At 41.0% G+C, this 18,597-nt stretch overlaps 1 protein-coding gene across 1 annotated transcript; it reads right to left on the reverse strand.

Annotated features, from left to right (window-relative positions):
* Nucleotides 1–2,619: 2,619 nt before the first annotated feature.
* Nucleotides 2,620–18,255, reverse strand: LOC145445241 (spondin-1-like). The gene is made up of 18 exons (XM_080323406.1): nucleotides 17,073–18,255; nucleotides 13,853–13,944; nucleotides 13,373–13,526; nucleotides 13,135–13,311; nucleotides 12,684–12,897; nucleotides 11,209–11,358; nucleotides 10,425–10,617; nucleotides 10,214–10,360; nucleotides 9,971–10,103; nucleotides 8,833–8,946; nucleotides 7,716–7,839; nucleotides 7,562–7,644; nucleotides 6,610–6,729; nucleotides 6,366–6,542; nucleotides 4,847–5,017; nucleotides 4,175–4,306; nucleotides 3,949–4,113; nucleotides 2,620–3,252 (listed from the first exon to the last, which is right to left on the reverse strand). The coding sequence occupies exons 1-18, from the start codon at nucleotides 17,329–17,331 to the stop codon at nucleotides 3,047–3,049; spliced, it is 2,811 nt and encodes a 936-aa protein (XP_080179532.1). The 5' UTR covers nucleotides 17,332–18,255; the 3' UTR covers nucleotides 2,620–3,046.
* Between the last annotated feature and the right edge of the window lie 342 nt (nucleotides 18,256–18,597).

Genomic DNA, 18,597 nt, shown 5'->3' on the forward strand with positions numbered 1-18,597 from the left:
TATATCAAAGAATATTTACGAATATTTTATGAGACATAGTACAAACTAGATACCGTTAACTGTTCGTCGCGGACTAATCAAAATACCGTAGGCGTTTCACAGCGCGGATCAGCTGTTGTTGTGAAGGTATCTTCATGCTTGCGAGATGACATATCGTCAATAAGTATGCTTTAGACGCGACGAAGGCTTTAAAAAAACTTGCTTTGGAATCGTATGTAGCTCGATATCTTTATCACGCAAAGATAGTCGTCGACCAAGTCTAGTATCCTCATTCAAGTCAAATCAGAAGCAGATTCTACCGAATGAATACGAGTCTACGTTCGAGATTGACGTACAACAATTTGACACATCGATTTTGCCTACCGACATATGCCGCATCATTTCTATCCCTTGCACTCTTTATCTTATCTTCTGTTACTTTACACACTACCTGGTACAGGCCATTCTTGTATAGGCTACTGCACAATTTTACATTACTTTTTCAGTTCTAGCTCTAGGGCAGTGGCTCCCAACCTTTTACGCCCCATGAACCCCTTCAGCCGATATTTGAGCCGGAATCTCCCGTAAGACAAAACAGCCCGGTAATTAAAAAAGGTCTTTTTTTCGAGGAGGCATCTTTTGAATAAGAAATGAATAAAAATTTATGAATGCGGACCGCATATACACTTTGGTAAGGTGACGCTTGCCACTGCCATCTCAATTATTATTTAACATTCGATGTACTGTTACCTAGAAAATGCATAAATCAAAAGAAAATATATTCGTCACTTTCGCTTGTGCAATATTGCGGTAAATTCGGCATGTTTTTCTCGATTGGGTAGATGTTCTCTTGCCATGACTTTGAGATATATCGACGAATTTGGCATGTTTTTACATGGTCGGGCAGATGTAGACTTCAAAAAAGGATCAACACTTTTATCAACGGATTCTTTATGATGGATTCGGAATGACTTTTTCTACCTTAGAAGCAATTTGGTCGAGACTCGAGAGGTTCTCGCGAGCCGCACAAAGTCGTCTCGACGAACGGTAAATTTCAGCACATCTGATCTAACTTTTAAATAACACCGAGGGTGAAATTTTTACGAAAGGAAATAGCCTTCAATATACATTCTAACTAACAACCTCGTAAAGCGAATACCGATTTGAAAGTGCTAGATTCACACTTCTACCATAAAAAATGTGATCAGTCCATGCGTACAGGTCTTTGCAATCCTAAAGATAGCTTCCTCTGAAACATTACAAATTCAGCCCTAGCGAGAAATTTCCACCGGTGGGGAACCACTGTTCTGGGCCAGGGCGGATTTTGATTGAAAGAGCACTCCGAGTTAGTTTCGACTCCTTCCTATCTGGTGGCATTTTGACATGATGAACTCAACAGAAAGACAAACGTTCTACACTTCATCAGCGGAAAGATACAATTGGTGACATATGGATGCTTAAGCGTGTAAATTGAACAATAAAGCTATCTATTAGGGATGGTGTGAACGTGAGGTTCAGGTTCGCGTTCTGTATGCGAACCTCAGAAATTTAGAGGTTCACGTTCACAAACGAGCCTTGGTAGATTCTGCTCTGTGAATCTTTCATATATTATAATTCTCACGACACAATAACATCTTTGGTTGAAATGTAGTGCATTTCAACTGCGGGTCACTCTATGCATGTCGCTGTAGGATAAAAAAAATCAACACTGAACGCGCATGCACCTTGACAATCTCAGAAATTTTACTTACTGTTGCAACAGTTTGCTCGAAATATCCAGCTTTGCGTTTGTGGAAATTTAGTGACTCTCTGCTGTGAGCTTGACGCACAATCACACAACATCAACAGCGAAATACGCTACCTGTAGGTAGTCAGCGAATAATGCTTATTCAACCAATCAATGAAATTGATATCGTTGTCTGATGTAAAAAATCTAGCAAGCGTACGGAGTCCATCCCGATTTCATATGCTTATTGTATCATAAAAACCAAATCCGTGCGATTGGGATGTTGACTACTGCTGTATTATTAATGGGGTGATATCGGTAGCAAGTACAGACACCCGTTTTACACTCTGCTCAATATAAATGTAGCAATACTCAGACGCCGAATACATCGTGCGGTCTGGCCTAGACCGCTATGGCGTAAGCATATATTCCCTTGCAAGTCCTCGTCGAAATCGTTAGCAAAGCGACGAAAGATATTAACTTAATGAGATTATTATATCATTTGATTGCCCCAGTTGATACATTTGGCGACGTTAAAAAAGTCAGTATGTAGGCTACTTCAGTTCAGCATTGTGGCATTATGTGGCCTGAGTCGTCGTTAGTTATCGTTATACATACATTATTGTATCACTTCACTGAAATGTAGGGTTGGAATAAGCAAACTGACGTCACGTGACCCCATGAGTTCCACGTTCGCGTTCACAGAGAGCCTGAACCATTCAGAGGTCGACATCATCCCTACTATCTATCAACAGCTCTGCACTAGAAAGAAAAAAGAAGTCGAGAGCCAACCCATCTCACGGTCTTATAAGGGGCTGTCCTGATATAGCGCTGTAATGTATATGCGTCCAGCTTCCAGTTGTCTTGTTGCAAAAGGAATCCTACCCACACCCTAACATCACAATGACGTAATCTTGGTTATTAAGACGTTATATGACACAGAAAGGTGGCAAAACAGGCAAAATCGTGGGTCAATGAAAAATAAAACGGTAAAGATGATATAAAAGGCCGCAGCGGCACAAACATTAAAAGCAATGCCCGGCAGAAATTCGAATACACAGTATCCGACGATGTACAGTGTACACGTACAGTTCCGAAATATCAAGTCGAAATGAAGATGGCACAGAAAATTTCAAGCAATTAGGTGTTGAATCGGAACTTTTGTGACGTAATTAACGCAATGATATCATACCGTCCGATACGAAGGGGAATAGCAAGAGCATCTTTTGCCGCATAGATACATCCATACTTGGATGCGTATGTTAATACTCGACTTGCTCGAAAAGCATTTTTGAATGCACTAGCTGTGGTTTTCATCACTGATTAGCGCTATATAAGTATTCATCTATTAACAGAGCACGTGCATCGTCGTCTTTCTCTTCTGCTCCCGCATCTGCTGCCGCCATGCGAAGGTCTCGTGAGTCGCGATCTTATCCGCGATTGCTTTGTTTTCCGGCGCCTTGTCGTGGATTCGGCGAGCGACGTAGCAGACCGACATGGCCCGCACCCCGACCAATTGCTCCATTGGGATAAGACGCAATCGACGGCTGAAAGTGCGGAATGAAATCAATAAGCTTATACGATTGTTATTAGAATCCATTATACCACAAAAGAGGTGGTCAATATCGAGCGTTTTCTTTACTTCACCTGAGTGCTCAGCTATTCGCAGTCTTTACATCACTTGGGTGGATTTGTATCATTTTAGATGTTATAGAATTTACTTCCAAGTAGATCAACTTGTTCCAGGTAGAATGTAGTTTATCAAAGGCTATCAATCGGTTTTGAAAATGAAATCGCCACATGGCCATAACATCTGACTACTGTAGATTCTGCATCACACTTCACATTAAATGGCATGGACGGTGTCGGACTGCTAATTACCAATAATCACTTTTTCGAGGAGTAATTTTACCAAATCCATTCCACAATCTGTTGTCAAAATGTTACGCGCTTCACGCGTTCTTCTATTAAGTCCATGGTAGACGTTCATATCAGTTGCAGTAGGGATAGGGATACCGATTGTGAATGAAATCTTATTGTTTGTTAGGTATGAATTCTGGAGTCGACCTCAGTCGGACTTGAACCATTGATGTTGCAGCTGTGGATCATACCACTCTACGCTATCTATCGATGTTTCGGAATGTCGTACTCATTACTTTTAACACGGCATTTAAAACTTCAAGCAGATCAGATTCTCCAGAAACAATTCTGAAGTATAACATCAGAAAAACGTTTGCGCTTACGACAAAATTTCGTGACAACGCATTTGTCAATCTGGGCTTCTTCGCATCCTTCATTTCCGATACCGCATCCACTATCACCAATCCATGCCCGCGTGCGTTGACCTTCTCCGCATGTCACCGAGCATGCCGACCATTCTCCCCAACTTCCGGGTTCAACAGCGACTTCTGTACATTATCAGCTCAGAATCATAATGCACAAATGCTGCAATATATATCATGGACACACCCGCGTTTTCCTGGCTTACGATGTCTTGACAGTTATCCGGTACGGTGCACTGGTTAGTCTCCATTTTAAAACCATCACAGAATATCGATATATCCAGCGTCTTTTCGAGAAAACGTTTTCTTAACGTGGTACCTGATGGATTGAAATGATATATATCGTAATTAATGGGTAAATGTCAATTCAACAAACTCATAGAAATATACACTACGCCGTGGGAAACGTTTGGTAATTACTTTTTTTGCTACTTTTGCAACTTTTTTCTTACAGCTTCCGGCAGCTTCCTAAATACTCGTAAGATATGTAAAATGCAGTTTTAAGCTGTTTGAAGGAATCTTATAGTGCAACTTTTTGAAAATCTTGTCCATTTTTTTTCATGCAACTTTTTGCAACATTTTGCAACTGTTTCGATTTTTCGACTGAAACACCGTATATCAGCACCGAAGTAACGCTTTAAATGGGTATTTTATGAGCTGAGCCGGAAAATTGACCTTTTTTAGTCAATCTGGGAAGTTCACCTTTATTTTTTTTTAGTCAACCGAGCAAAATGTGGTCTTTTAGTGCAACTTTTGTGAAAAAATAAATGCAACTTTTTACTGCAACTTTTGTCAAAAATAAATGCAACTTTCCAGGGATTTAACTGCAACAAAAACTTGCCCTAGTAATTACATTCACCTCGGCCACATGTCACAGAGCAAGGCATCCACGCCGTCCAAGGTCCGTACATGCAGGTTGCGTTCGCTGGTGCAGCTATATCTTTGCGTCTTTCCATTATGTGACAAGGTGGCATGTAACATTTCACCGACTCCATTTCAAAGCCATCACAATCGTCACCGGGTGTTGGCTCTGGAGAAAAACATACGAATATCAGACTTGTGCAAACTATATCAATCCAGTTAGTTGACGGTCACCTAACTACTGTTTTTAGTAGTTTTGGTTGTAGTTTTATAGTTGCGGATTTTTGAAGTATTGGTAATTCTAGTTGCAGTTGTGCATTTGGAAAAGTTCAAGTTCTAGTTTCGAGTTTTAAAAGGAAGTAGTTTTCAGTAGTTTGTACAAGTGTGGTAAGTCGAATATCTTTCAACGGATGGAATCGCTGTAGATGGCTATGGCTATAGCTAGCACAATCTTGGTAAAGCAGGTTCGATTGGGTCATATAAGAGTATGACACAGAATGGCAAAAATGCAACGGATATTCCCTTAAAACTGAGGATACAGGTCATAATCGACCACCTCTAAATATATTTTAGCAACAGGTAAACTGACCATTTTGAAAGTGGTCGCATATATGATGATTTTGACCAGTAATGTAAATTAGTATTTTTTGGGAGAGCACATTCAAGCTCTATGGTTTTTTTTCACGCCACGAAAATTTACATCACGACCATCTTTTAAATTTACATGTAATGTAGGGATGGTGTGAACCTCTGAAAGGTTCAGGTTCGTGTGAACGCGAACCTTTTTGAAAGGATCTATGTGAACGCAAACGTGAACCTCATGACGTCATGTGACGTCATATTGCTAATTCCAACCCTGCATTTCAGTGAAGTGATAGCCTATAATAATGTACACTAGCTAGCGACGACTCGAGCCACATAATGCCACAATGGTGATGTAGATATTGACGTAAAATCCCAGAAAATTAATATCTGTCGTCGCTGTGCCAACAATTTCGACGAGGATTTTAAGGAAATATAAGCTGACGCCTTAACAGTCCAGGCCAGATCGGGCAATGGCTGAGTATTACTACGTTGATCTTGAGCAGATTGTAAAACTGGTTTGTATATACTTGCTACCGATATTACCCCATTCACAAGTTATACAGCAGCAGTCGATGCCCCAATCGCAAGGATTTGGTTTTTATTATACAATAAACACGTGGAATCAAAATTGACCCTGTGCGCCTGCTAGATTTTTTACATCGGACAACGATATCAATTTCATTGTTTGGTTAAATATGCATCATTCGCTGACCACCTTATACATGTATTTTGTTCTGGATATTGTGTGAAGTGTGATTGCGGGTCAACCAAAGATGTTATAATGAAGTGTAAATTGTAATATATAAAAAAGGTTCACAGTGCAGAACCTACAAAGGTTCGTTTGTGAACGTGAACCTCTAAATTTCTGAGGTTCACACACAGAACGCGAACGTGAACCTCACGTTCATACCATCCCTAATGTAATGACATACGTGCTAAAAACCTCTTCCTAAACGTTTTCCCAACGCCGCAAGATTCTGAACAAGGCATCCATTCCGTCCATTCCGAGTACTGGCAGCCTCGCGCTTCAAGCCGCGGCGTCGCGTCTGGACATGATTCAGACGTCATGCATTTCGTCCTTTCCATTTGCAAGTCCTCACAATGAATATCTGAATGGCGCGATACAATGTTGTATAGAGAAGGCACATTCGCGTTGATCCAAATAATTCGACGTACTCGGAGTGGAAGAGGCGAGAACTCTCTTCCTGAATGTCTCCCCGACACCACATGATACCGGACAAGGCATCCATCCCGTCCACGGGGAGTATGTGCATCCGGTGGGTACGTCGAATCCGACTGAAAAGTATACATCGTGGAATTACCCATCGCGATCAAGATAGTCAGAGCTAGGCCTACATCCGAGATCGCTGTCTACGACAGGATTCATATATGTAGTCTGTATTGTTTACGCGTGTTATCGACCATTGTGACAAAATAAGTTTATTCGTGAATGTTATCTTCTGACCAAATGAGTGTGTGGCGGATTAGCAGGGGTGGTCAAAATATATTCATAGTTCCTACTTAATTATAGGTAGAAGTAGCAATTTCAAATACTCATCAAAACTATTTCTAGTAGAAAATGAAGATAAGAAAAGCAGTCAAGCCACTAATTTAAAGAAATAGCTTTGATCGACGGGTCGCATTATTTTAGCAGTTAATCGAAGGCGGCCAGCCGGTCACCTTCTAAATTGCAGGGGTGCATCTTAGCGAGGAACGCAAAATGACCAATGACGGGACAAATATATAGGTGCAATTGTAGATAATATTATCCGTTAGCATGATACATCGCTCTTTCGGGACAGTTGTCATGAAAATTTCCTCTTAAAAGTGATAGAAGCATATTCCAAAAGCATTTTCCATTTTACAAAATCCAAAATGTAGAAAGTAAGTAGTTCTGCGTATAGTATATAAGTAAAAGTGGAAGAAGTGTAAAATCATAACCACTTCGTTATCCACGACCTCAGCAGATCAGTAATACGGTGTCTTTTGTGGATCATCAGTATTCTATAAGTGGAAATGGAATATTATCAACTGTAGACTATGGAGGTAGTCCAACTGCCGGCTCCAAACGTGAAGTCACAGAAAAAACGCGTATGTAATTGATAGAATACGTAATAGATTATTATACCCGGTGGTGAACAGTCGACAGATGCCATGCATTTGCTAAATTCCATACTGGGCGACTCACAACCCTCTCCCCCCGTCGCAAACCTGCAGATGTACACAAAATTCAAGTATGAGAATGTTGCGTGGCCACATTGTATCACAGTTACGGAACGGACCTTTTTCTCAACGTACTTCCAATTCCACATTGGGCAGAACACGGCATCCAGTCTGACCAGGCGTTATAGTCGCAAGCATCGTTATCGCCCGCGCACGGCGATGTATTGCAATCGAATTTCATTTCTAAAGAAGTACACTCGGATGACACTCTGCGTGTGGGTTTGCTATGCATATGCATAGGGGAGATGTGGTACCGATGGATCAAAAATTGTAAAATGATCGCTGGCCCCAAAATTTTCAGCCGAAAACAGCAGATCTTTTGCTGGCTCAGCACTTTGATACAAACTATTTATGGACGTTCAAAATTTGTTGCTCGAACGTGTCATCGGTCCCCACCCGGTGGGTCCAATGGCACACGACCCGGGGACCTATGACACATATACACTAAAAAACTCAGATGTGACAACTTTTCTTGCTCAGTACAATAATCCAAGCTACAGCAAGCCAACGAAGAATGTTTGATCGCAACTGTCAAAAAATAAAATAAATATTAACTCAAATGTTGTCATAAAATCACGATTCGATTCAGGCTCGGACTTATAAATTTGAGGGTACATACATATTGCCCGAAAATCGACAGTGTGACTTCCAAATACCTTTTTATAGCGATAAAACATCATATGCAATTATTACATAAAGATTTTCTGTACGTAGGCATGTTTCATTTGTTTCATGATTAGTATGCTTGATTATTTTGCTTGATTTGACTATTGTATCATCGGTCCCCACCCTACGAATTTTATACATGAATCGAAAAAAATTCCACTCAAGGAAAGTACTGAAAAAATAATAGTTGCCATTATATAGCCTGATACAAGCCCTAAACTTCACAATAAAAATGATTGCTGGTTTGTTCGTGTTTAAGGCTACAAAGAAAAATATATATGTTGATCTAAATTTAGTTTACTACCCCCAAAACAAAAAACATATGTGATAAATCCCATGGCTCACGCACGTCGAATTTTTTTGTATGTGAGGAAAGATTTTGACAGCATGCAATTGTAGACAAGTTCACGGAGTGTAATCATGGAATTATCATAGAGAATTTTCAAAGTATTTTCGGTCCCAGTGATCCATCGGTACCACATCTCCCCTACTTCTGGCACTTCGTCATACCTTTCAGTGGTTCGTGGCAATTGTCAGGCTCTGACGGCCACTTCAATTCACGCCGGCGGAAACGCAGAGCATCCTTTCCGCAACTGCTGGTGCATTCGGACCACACTGACCAATCTATCAAACGATTATGAAAATATTCACATTTATCAGGTTCGCTTGATTCGGGCATCACATTCGCAACGTTTCTTACACGTGACATGTTTTGCGACTATTCAATCTGCAATTCAAACACTTGGCCTTTAAGTGTTGTGGTATGGAGTATTAAGATATACGCCAACGCCGTAACTGGACTGCATCAGGATCCTCCAAAATGTGGGAATATCCCACGCAGTATGGCTGTCATTGTCAATTGTATCACCTGCTTTTGCGTTCCCCATTAGATCACTACACATGCGAAATCCATGCTCAACGACATAATTAAGACACGCATAGCACATAGTACCTTTATCATTTCGCATATATTTAGGATTTCCTGAAGAGTGAGCAATGATCACTAAAGCTGGGTCTGCAATAGGGCCTACTCACTCAAGTTGTCTTGTTACTTAGCTAACTTCCACGCATTTTGAAGTTATATTTGGATACTCGTCAAGCATAAATTTGACTAAACTATTTATTTTGGGGTAACACTCAAAATCACTGGGCACTATGGCTCATGCATCTCGTTCAATGAGTATATTTTCAAAAGTGGACCTTTACACCATTAACGCAGTTCGATGTCGGTCACACTGAACCTGTGGTACGAACAAAACGATCATACAAACGTATTAGCTGTGATATATGCAATTCCTATACCGTAAGGTAACACCTGACGTTCTTATTATATGATTTTTGATTTTTATTGGAGTAGTGTGTGCGTAATGAAGGTTAAGGTGACCATACAAAATACTCAATTAGGCCAATAATACCAATCTAACGTACTTGCACTGAGCTAGGAGTAATTTATGTACCAACTGTTGTACTATAAGACCTTTAAACAAGTCATCCTTTCTCCATTAGCTATAACAACAGATGCAGTCAGAATGAAAGTACGGACAGAGGGGACGGTTACCCGTTAATATCTGCTGAATATTGAAAAGACCATTGAACAGTACAAAATTAAATGTCTATAGAAGTTCATTACACACATGAAAACACTCGCCTGAGTATAGGCAATCGGTGTTGCCATTTTCTTCGTCGCAATCGGAGGCACCTTTACATATTTCTTTTTCCATTACCGTTTGTTGGCATAAAGCTGACTCGGTTACATTTCCCAGCAGTTCTTTGGACCTCACCTAATGTTGTCAATAGAATTAGCAAATTTCCGACAGTTTCATTCAAAAATTTTCAAATCAATATGTATATTTTTAATATAATATAATATATAATAACAAAAACACTTTACCTTGATACTCCACCCACACGTCACTCCACAGGAACTCCATCCTGTCCACTCGCCGTAGTGACATGACAATCCTGTTGGTTCAGCAGCGCCGTCGAGTGTAAGTTCAGAAACAGGCTGCGACGGTTCACTTTCGCTGCATTGTTCTCCCTAGAATTTACAGACCAAGTTTTGCTTCACAATATCGCACAGATGCAGAATTCTGTCGCATTACCGCAAGAGCGAGCCTTTCGAACACCACTCTCGCAACGGGCGGAATAGAACCGCCCGCGGGGTCATAAAAAGGAGACGCGGGATCGTCAGAACTGGTCAAGGCTCTTATTTGTTCTTGCGGATGAGTTGGAGAATTCGGTGAAAGATACGATAATCCGCTATCAGTCCCAGCATCCCACGGAGTAAGGTCGAAACTGCTCAAAATCAAATAGAGATGAGTATTAGATATAAAAGTAGTTGGAAAACATTACCTTGCTAAATCCACATGAAAGCATAAGTAACCACTTTAACCTGTGAGGACCAGCGCGTTTTTTCTTTTATCAGAGCATTCAAGCAGGTGATCACTATTTGCTGGAGGTCTCTCACTCAAATAGTTTTCGCCCTTCGACATTTTAAACCAAAATTAGGCCTACCGTTTTTCACGTTTTGAACTTGTTCGAAAAAAAATGCTTTTCTACGTACAGTAGTGGTACATGTAGGCCTACATTGTATATTGTACATAAAATGTCATTGACCACTATGTCAAAATCATGGAATATATATGCTCAAGTCTATACAAGAGTACCACAGCATGATTCGGCGATATTAAACATGTATATGCATCTTGTAATCTTGGAAGTTGTCTCGTGTTTTGGGCAAATTAAAGTAGGCAACAAAACGTCCAAATCAACTTTTATTGCGTATACGGATGACCACTTTTCGACGCGTTCGCTACATAAATATTTGAAGGAGATCGGTAACGTATATAGCCAGAAATTTTGATGAGAGAATACCAAGTTCCTTACGTTTCGGTAGCCTTCCAACCGCATTCACGGGTGCACATTGATTCTTTCGATATTCCCACGTTCCAATCCGGACTAGGTCCTAACATAGTCAGGAAGGACACCAGATGACGATCTTTGTCCACATTAAATACATTGGAGGGTGGTTCGCGTCTGTCAAAAGAGAAATATACATCAGCAAAATCTGGATCAAATATTCTAAATTCACTCAGGATACACCAACACCCGGACGGCATATTGGATCACAGAAGCGGTCAGCAACGAAGTACTTTTGCCTACTAGGACTACCTACTCAATTCGTTATGTTATCAGGCGACTCCCTGTTTAACCGCTTCTCGCAAAGCTACTTGCTTTCTACAATTTGGTTGTTGTATAGAAGAAAATACTTTTAGGTTTCGTTTGTATCGTTTTTGTGAGTGAAACAATTATATTTACTGGGCGTAATATGCCCGGCATTGTGATAGCAGAATTAGCGGAATATATTCAAAATTTCTCTATTAGTGGAGTCATCAGTCATTTTGTGTCAGGGTTTAATGACTCGATTCATGACTCGACTCGAGTCCCGATTTTCTGATGACTCGACTAGACTCGAGTCATTTTTTCAATGACTCGATTCATGACTCGACTCGAGTCACGATGTTCCGATGACTCGACTTGACTCGAGTCATTTTTTCAAAATACAGAAATGACTCGACTCGAATCAGTCTGTGTATTGACTCGACTTGGACTCAAGTCATTGCGCAGGACTCGAACCAAGTGATATGACTCGAGACTAAGACGGCCAAGACCGAAATTTCATTGTAATTTCGAAGAATAGTATAGTAACCATATGCTATTGGGATTTCGTTTATTGGTACTCGTACTTGTAAATGCGAACAGAAACTGCTAAAAGTGAGGAAAATTACAATATTATAAATGCGAGCCATTCGATATCACCAAACAGAGTTATAAAAAGTGGATTTAACAAGACTTTAACTGGAAACTGAGCAGTCAACTCGGACTCGAGTCGTATTATCATGGCTCAGTCTCGACCCTCTGACTTGACTCAAGTCAAAACTATAAAAGTGAGACTTGACTTGTGACTCGGAACGCTGTGACTTGGTTACAACCCTGTTTTGTGTTGTCGCGAAGATACAACATTGTAGTTTGAAAAGTAAACCATTTCCGATTTACTACTAAATGTAAATGCCACCTCGACCAAGCCTCTTCTCAAAACTACGTACTTGAGTACTGTTCAAATTTTTCATTTTTACATATACTTGAAGTCGTTTTGGAATGTCTTGGAAATCGCTTCTTCTAGTTGCAATGGAGTACATATTTACGGCATTGCCTCTTCGTCCCTCCATGGAGTAGCAATATTGACTAGTTTAACAACCTCTGTTTATTATAATATCATTACCGTCCAATAATAGCCAAGCTCTCCACGCAGATTTACAGACCATCAGCATAAATTAATAAGTAGATTCTAGCTAATTTACATGTTCCGCGGCTGATATGCAGGCCACTGGGCTCTCGTCTTTATAACAGACATGACTCGATCATCTTGCCCTCTAATTTCATCTTCCAGAGCACTCGGCCAGCCCCATTCCGCGACCTTTTTCACTCCGTCAGAAGCGTATTCACCGTAGTCCCACACGCTGTATCGATTGTCGTGAGAAGCCCCAATAATATTGGACCAATGCGTCGAGTATGCTGGAGATAAATTATAGTCGTAATAATTACGTGATGAAAATTAGTATTTTCCATTTATTACAATATGATCTCATCAAGTAGAATATTGACATTTGTTCAATATACCCATTATTGTGAGGAAGTGGACGCAAATAGACAGGCTAAAAGATTTTGAAAAACCGAAATGAATCAAATGTGTGACCCTAATAAGTGTCGACCCGCTGTTAACACCGAAGTAAAATGCGGGTATATACTTACTAGGGTAGTCCTTCGGGTGAGTTTCTGGTGACCAAAGTCCATAGAACGTCAACCTGTACTGTGCAGAGCCACAGGAACAGCATCCATGATCTTCCGCCCTCGAGTCCGCCTCTTTTTGTGCTGGTGACTCGCATATACGAAGTGACAAATCGTCGTCCTCTTGAAACCATATCGTACCTATTGCAATATAGACTATTATTTGAAGTTATGCACACGCAGAAGAATGCGAAAAGTTCACCTTTTTGGATAACGCTCGCTTTTAATGTGACACATCCTAATCCAGATTGTGGCGATGTCCAAACCAATTGAACTTGAGACTTTTTCCCGGATGACGTATGCGTGACTACGTGCGCGCACGAGTCCATCGCTTTGGTTAACCATGGATTCAAAATCTACAATACGATGACCGAATTATACCGGTGTCCATGTATAACAAGCAAGATCAGTAGTTCTCAAACATTTTTAGACACGCCCCCCCCCCACCCTTATAAATAAAATGCAACCAGAATGCTAGCAATCCCAACGGATAGTTTGATGGCATCGAAGGTTATAACCGTTGATGACATAATTGTCAAATATGAAATTCAGACTAGACACACTGGAATCACCATGAATATAACGTAAATCGCGCAGAGCGCGAAAAAAACATCAGTTAATCGCAACTTCGCGCCCCTCAGTTTGAGAACCACCGAGCGAAATCTTACGCGGTTCCACTTACCCTGAACGAGCCAGCAGGTGCTGATGAGTTTTCTAGTAGGGCCGTGAGTGCAAACCCACGGAAGGTAACAGGATATGTACTTCGCAGTGTCACTGCAATAGATAAGCATTTGGTAAAGTAGCCTATGATCTTATTCTAAAACAGTGTTTCTTAAACTTTTTAGCGCTCGTTACCCCTTGAGCTTTCATCAAATGTTTCTCGTACCCCATCCAGGATCGAAACAGCGCTTTGTCAAGCCACTCCAAACGCTAGTATTGGGCGGCCTCAAGGAACCATTCTCTCATAATTGCGAAAAAGTCTAGACCAGTGGTTCTCAAACCGGGGTCCGCGAAGCAATTTCAGGGGGTCCGCGGGACCTCTAAATTTGCAACATGATTGGTGTAATTTTTTACATTAGGGAAACATGAGGCAGTTTCGCTCCAAAACTGCTAAAACCTCATGACCAATGTTCCCTCTAAGCTGCGCACGTGCGCAAATGCGCAGTGCTGAAACGGTCTATGCGCAGTGCGCACAGAAAATCTCCGTTGCGCACAAAAAATCCGAAGTGATGACCTTTTTTTAGTCGTTACGCACTGTTGTCCAAGGGTCTGCGCAGTAACTTGGTGATCGTGCGCAGACTCGTCCAAAATTAGAGGGAACATTGCTCATGACTCACATCATCAGAATAATCGTCTGACATGAAATAGCCTACTGTGAAAATTCAGTTTGATTGCCAAATTGCCAATAACCTATTGATACAAACATATTGCCGTTTAGAGGCGTTTTTGGGGGTGAGATAGTAACTAACCCTGGAGATAGTAAGGTCAATCAGGGTTACTTCAAAATGTTTGTGAAACCTTTTCGGTTTGAAGTTGTCAGTCTCATCAAATTAGTGACCAGTTGTTTGAAATAAAAATTCCGGAAGTATTTTCCCTCATTTGTTCCAATGGAGGGATTGAAACATCGCCACGAAATTCATTTTATCCTGTGTACATAACCACTATTCCAGAATTACTTCAAGATCAGATGCTAGATAAAAATGACTAGGCTGAACGTGATATGTTCATTAAAAATAGGTTTATTCATTTTAGTGCCATAAATGTGTCGTCGGAAGCGTTACGCGTTAATATCACATCTATTTTTGAGGAAATGGATTTTCGGCACTCGTTGATATCAACTCGAAGTTGCGGATTTTCAAGACAAACAGCTACAAAATTAGCTTTGAAATATAATTAAAGTATCTCCAATTTCTACATAAATAGTATGGTGTTATTCTCAAGAAAGGTCATTTTGTTGCGGTATATCACAAGACTAGTATACAGTTCATATTTTCACTAGAACAGTGGTTCCCAAACGGTGGGGAATTCCCCACTGGTGGGGAATTCAATGGTTTCTGATTGGAATAGACGCATTTGTTAAAAATTATATAGAGGACAGACAGTCAACATATTCAGCAGACACATGCGCAATTACCGTTGCCAGTTAACTGCTCTGGAATGTGTGTATCGAAAATTATAATGCGTGTTGTTCACAAAACCTCATTTTGAACTCTGGAAGGCCAATCATGGCGTCACAAACGCATTCAGCACGACTAGTTTGACGTGAAATAGCGCTTTCGCGAAATTTTGAGCGATACTGGTATTGGTCACCAATACTTTTTATGTTGCAGTTATTGGCGATTGTCTTGCATACTGGTGTGGTTGTGTGTCTGGTTTAGTCAAACCAGCAAATAGCTGCTCTGTGATGACAAACGAGCTGGGTAGTGGGGAACAGGGCCGTAACTGCCGCACCCCAAACCCCCCTATTAGGGGGTGGGCGAGCTCGAAGGGCCCCAAAATTATTTCGTGAATTAACATAAATTAAAGTATTTTTACACTTTATGTCACTTTTTTAAAAAAAATCGCCCCGGGTGCGCGATTTAATTTGCCGAATATCTGATTATTGCGTACCCTACCCCCACGAAAACACGTAGAATTTATAGAAATGGAGACTTCGGCGTTGACCATTAGTGCGTCACGACGCACCAAGGAATATGAAGTTATAGGCTATGTAGCATGCAACTCCGAGAAGTGTGCCACAACGATCAGCAGCGAGAAGACCTTGGCCGAGAAGGAATGCCCTTATGGTGACCCAAAACTTCGATATATATAGCCTACAATATGCATACGTGTTTAATTGGCTAAATCTCTGGTGCCGAATGTTCCTGCCCTGGCGATCTGAACCCCACAGGACAAATGCCATCCCGCAGGGAAAAATTATTTGCCAGTAAAGCAATACCAATTTGATATCGTGTGTGTCTTTTAGTTTTGACGATTTCCTCATCTTTTGACATACCAGATATAGGACGTCACGAAATAGCATAATATAACGGAGTCAGTATACCAACGGGTCCGCCCGAAGATGTTAAATTCTTATTTAGGGGACCTACCTTTTGCAACACACCTCACTCAGCTCGACCGGTAAATCGGATTACGTGAGCAGAGAGGGGATATAAAATTGATAGCAAAATATATGCAATTCCCGATCATATTGGCCGATTCGAACACGAATTATATAAATTTTTCGCGCTTCGCGCGTTTAGTCGACATAAGGCGACGCACGAAACAGTAGACCCAATGTAGCTGATAGATTGCAGGGATAAAGCGTAGAGACCCAGCGGGCTGAGGGGTTCTTGGGGGCCAACACCAACGTCTTTTTGGCGGGGCTGACAAAGTGCTGTTACGGTCCTCTTGGGGAATGAAGGCTCGGAAAAATCTGAAGGGGGAATGAAGACAAAAAGGTTGGGAACCACTGCACTAGACAGATGACGGTTCCGCCATAATCGAGCCAAATTTGAACTAAAACTAGAAGTGGGTCCGCGAAGCCAAAAAAGTTGTGAACCACTGGTCTAGACTCATTTCTGTAATTTAATTGTATTTTTATTAGAAGAGTTCTATTATTTTGTCAGAGGGAATGACATACCCCAATTTAAAGCAAGAATGCTCTTGAAAGGTAATCGCACTAAGAAAATTTTCGCGTTGTAGAAATCCTGCCTCAAATCTTCCACTTTTGTTACTTTGCAAAATAAAATAGGTAATTAAATAGCGTGTAATTGCTCACTGCATCTCGTACCCCCAAGGGGTCGGAAGACCCCTGCTTAAGAACCGCTGTTCTGGAAGGTCAGCGATAGGTGTTTGTGCTTAGTCCAAAATTTGAGGATCTGTTTATCACAGTAACAAAACCAATTTTGCTAGGATCTTACCAGTATACGTCTTTTCTGGTTCGTAGAATTCCGGAATTCCTTCCAATTTCAGGCTAAATCCGTTATCCCCGGAGCGTGGCAGTAGCCTGGCTCCCCCAGACTGGATCGGGAACAGAGGCATCAAGTCGCATCCCATTTCTGCCTTTGAACTCAAGTAGCGGGGAACGCATTGTGTTGGAACAGTGAAAACCAAGCAAAAGCACACGACGCATGCGAAAAGGTTCTTTCTCCCCATGCTTAGAGGGAGTGAATATACCATGAACTAGAAATAACGCTGTAGGGCTACTTCCCAAAGCATCTTCTTCATCTTCACTTGAGAAAAAGCAAGACGTAGCTATGAATTGCGTATTTATCCTGGATAGGTAAAGTCATGATTGACCATGACCATGCAATCAGCGTCGATAGTTTACAGACTAGGTAATTTTTACGGTACTACATAGGTAGGCTATTTATATATCTCAATGGACTATCTGCATATTTTGTCTGGGAACCTGCGCTAGCAATAACTGGGAGTGGGAGTATATGACTACCTCGGGGTTTGAGCGAAGGTTATCGGAGGAGACAAAATGGAGCTATAGCTCTGTAAGGCACTTAGCGACAAGCGATGACACATCGAATCTTATTGCCAGCCTACAGTAAACTGTCACAGCATAATCGTATCTTCTCGGGAAATCTTATGATTGGGTTTACGATCGGATCGGTATGATGCCGAGATTCGTGTATTTGCTCAGCGACGCGAATTCTACTCAGAAAATCAATATTGACTAACCACGTACATATCAAAAAAGCTATCTGCCTTTCACCACCACTGCAATGCGATCAAAACACCTTCAACTAGATAACAAGCTAACAATGATGAATATGTATCATATCAGTATTAATCTGTTGATAGCGCAACGAATGGTATGAATATAATGATAGTAGGCTATCATATTGTCATCCACCCAAGACATATAATATACACGCGATACCCATGACACGATGCGATGAAGGCCTAATGCATATATAGTGATAGGAAAATGTCGACATGGCCGATTAGAAATCCCAATATATCTGTTTCCTGCGAAGCTCTCGAAATCCCATTCCATTTCCGGGGCACGGGCCTATACTGTATAGTAGGCATACGCTACCGGATAAGCCACAAATATCGGAGTATAGGCTACAGCATGCTAAAATTTGTGCTAAATTTTACAGCGAATTTCAAATTACAACATTCCCCGACTGTTTTTTACACCCTGCTAAATTTTACGCCTTTTACACGTAGGCTAGAATCTACCATTCTACACATTTTAGTGATAACAAGAAGCCCTGAGTGACAACATGAAGAGATCGAATGGTCGAACAGACATAGTAACATCATATAGATTATAGACCATGGCAAAGAGCTTGCGACTACACGCTACACGTGACTTAACAATGTCGGGGTCAATCTAAGCGTTTTCCTGCGATCAAGTACAATAATTGCGTCGATCTATATCCTTTCTGATACGTCTTTTCTGCGGTTAGCAAGCTCTCAATCTTTTGG

The sequence above is a fragment of the Botryllus schlosseri genome, chromosome 8 (assembly GCF_051294905.1).
Source record: "Botryllus schlosseri isolate E-star chromosome 8, Bs_hap1, whole genome shotgun sequence".
Taxonomy (NCBI): domain Eukaryota; kingdom Metazoa; phylum Chordata; class Ascidiacea; order Stolidobranchia; family Styelidae; genus Botryllus; species Botryllus schlosseri.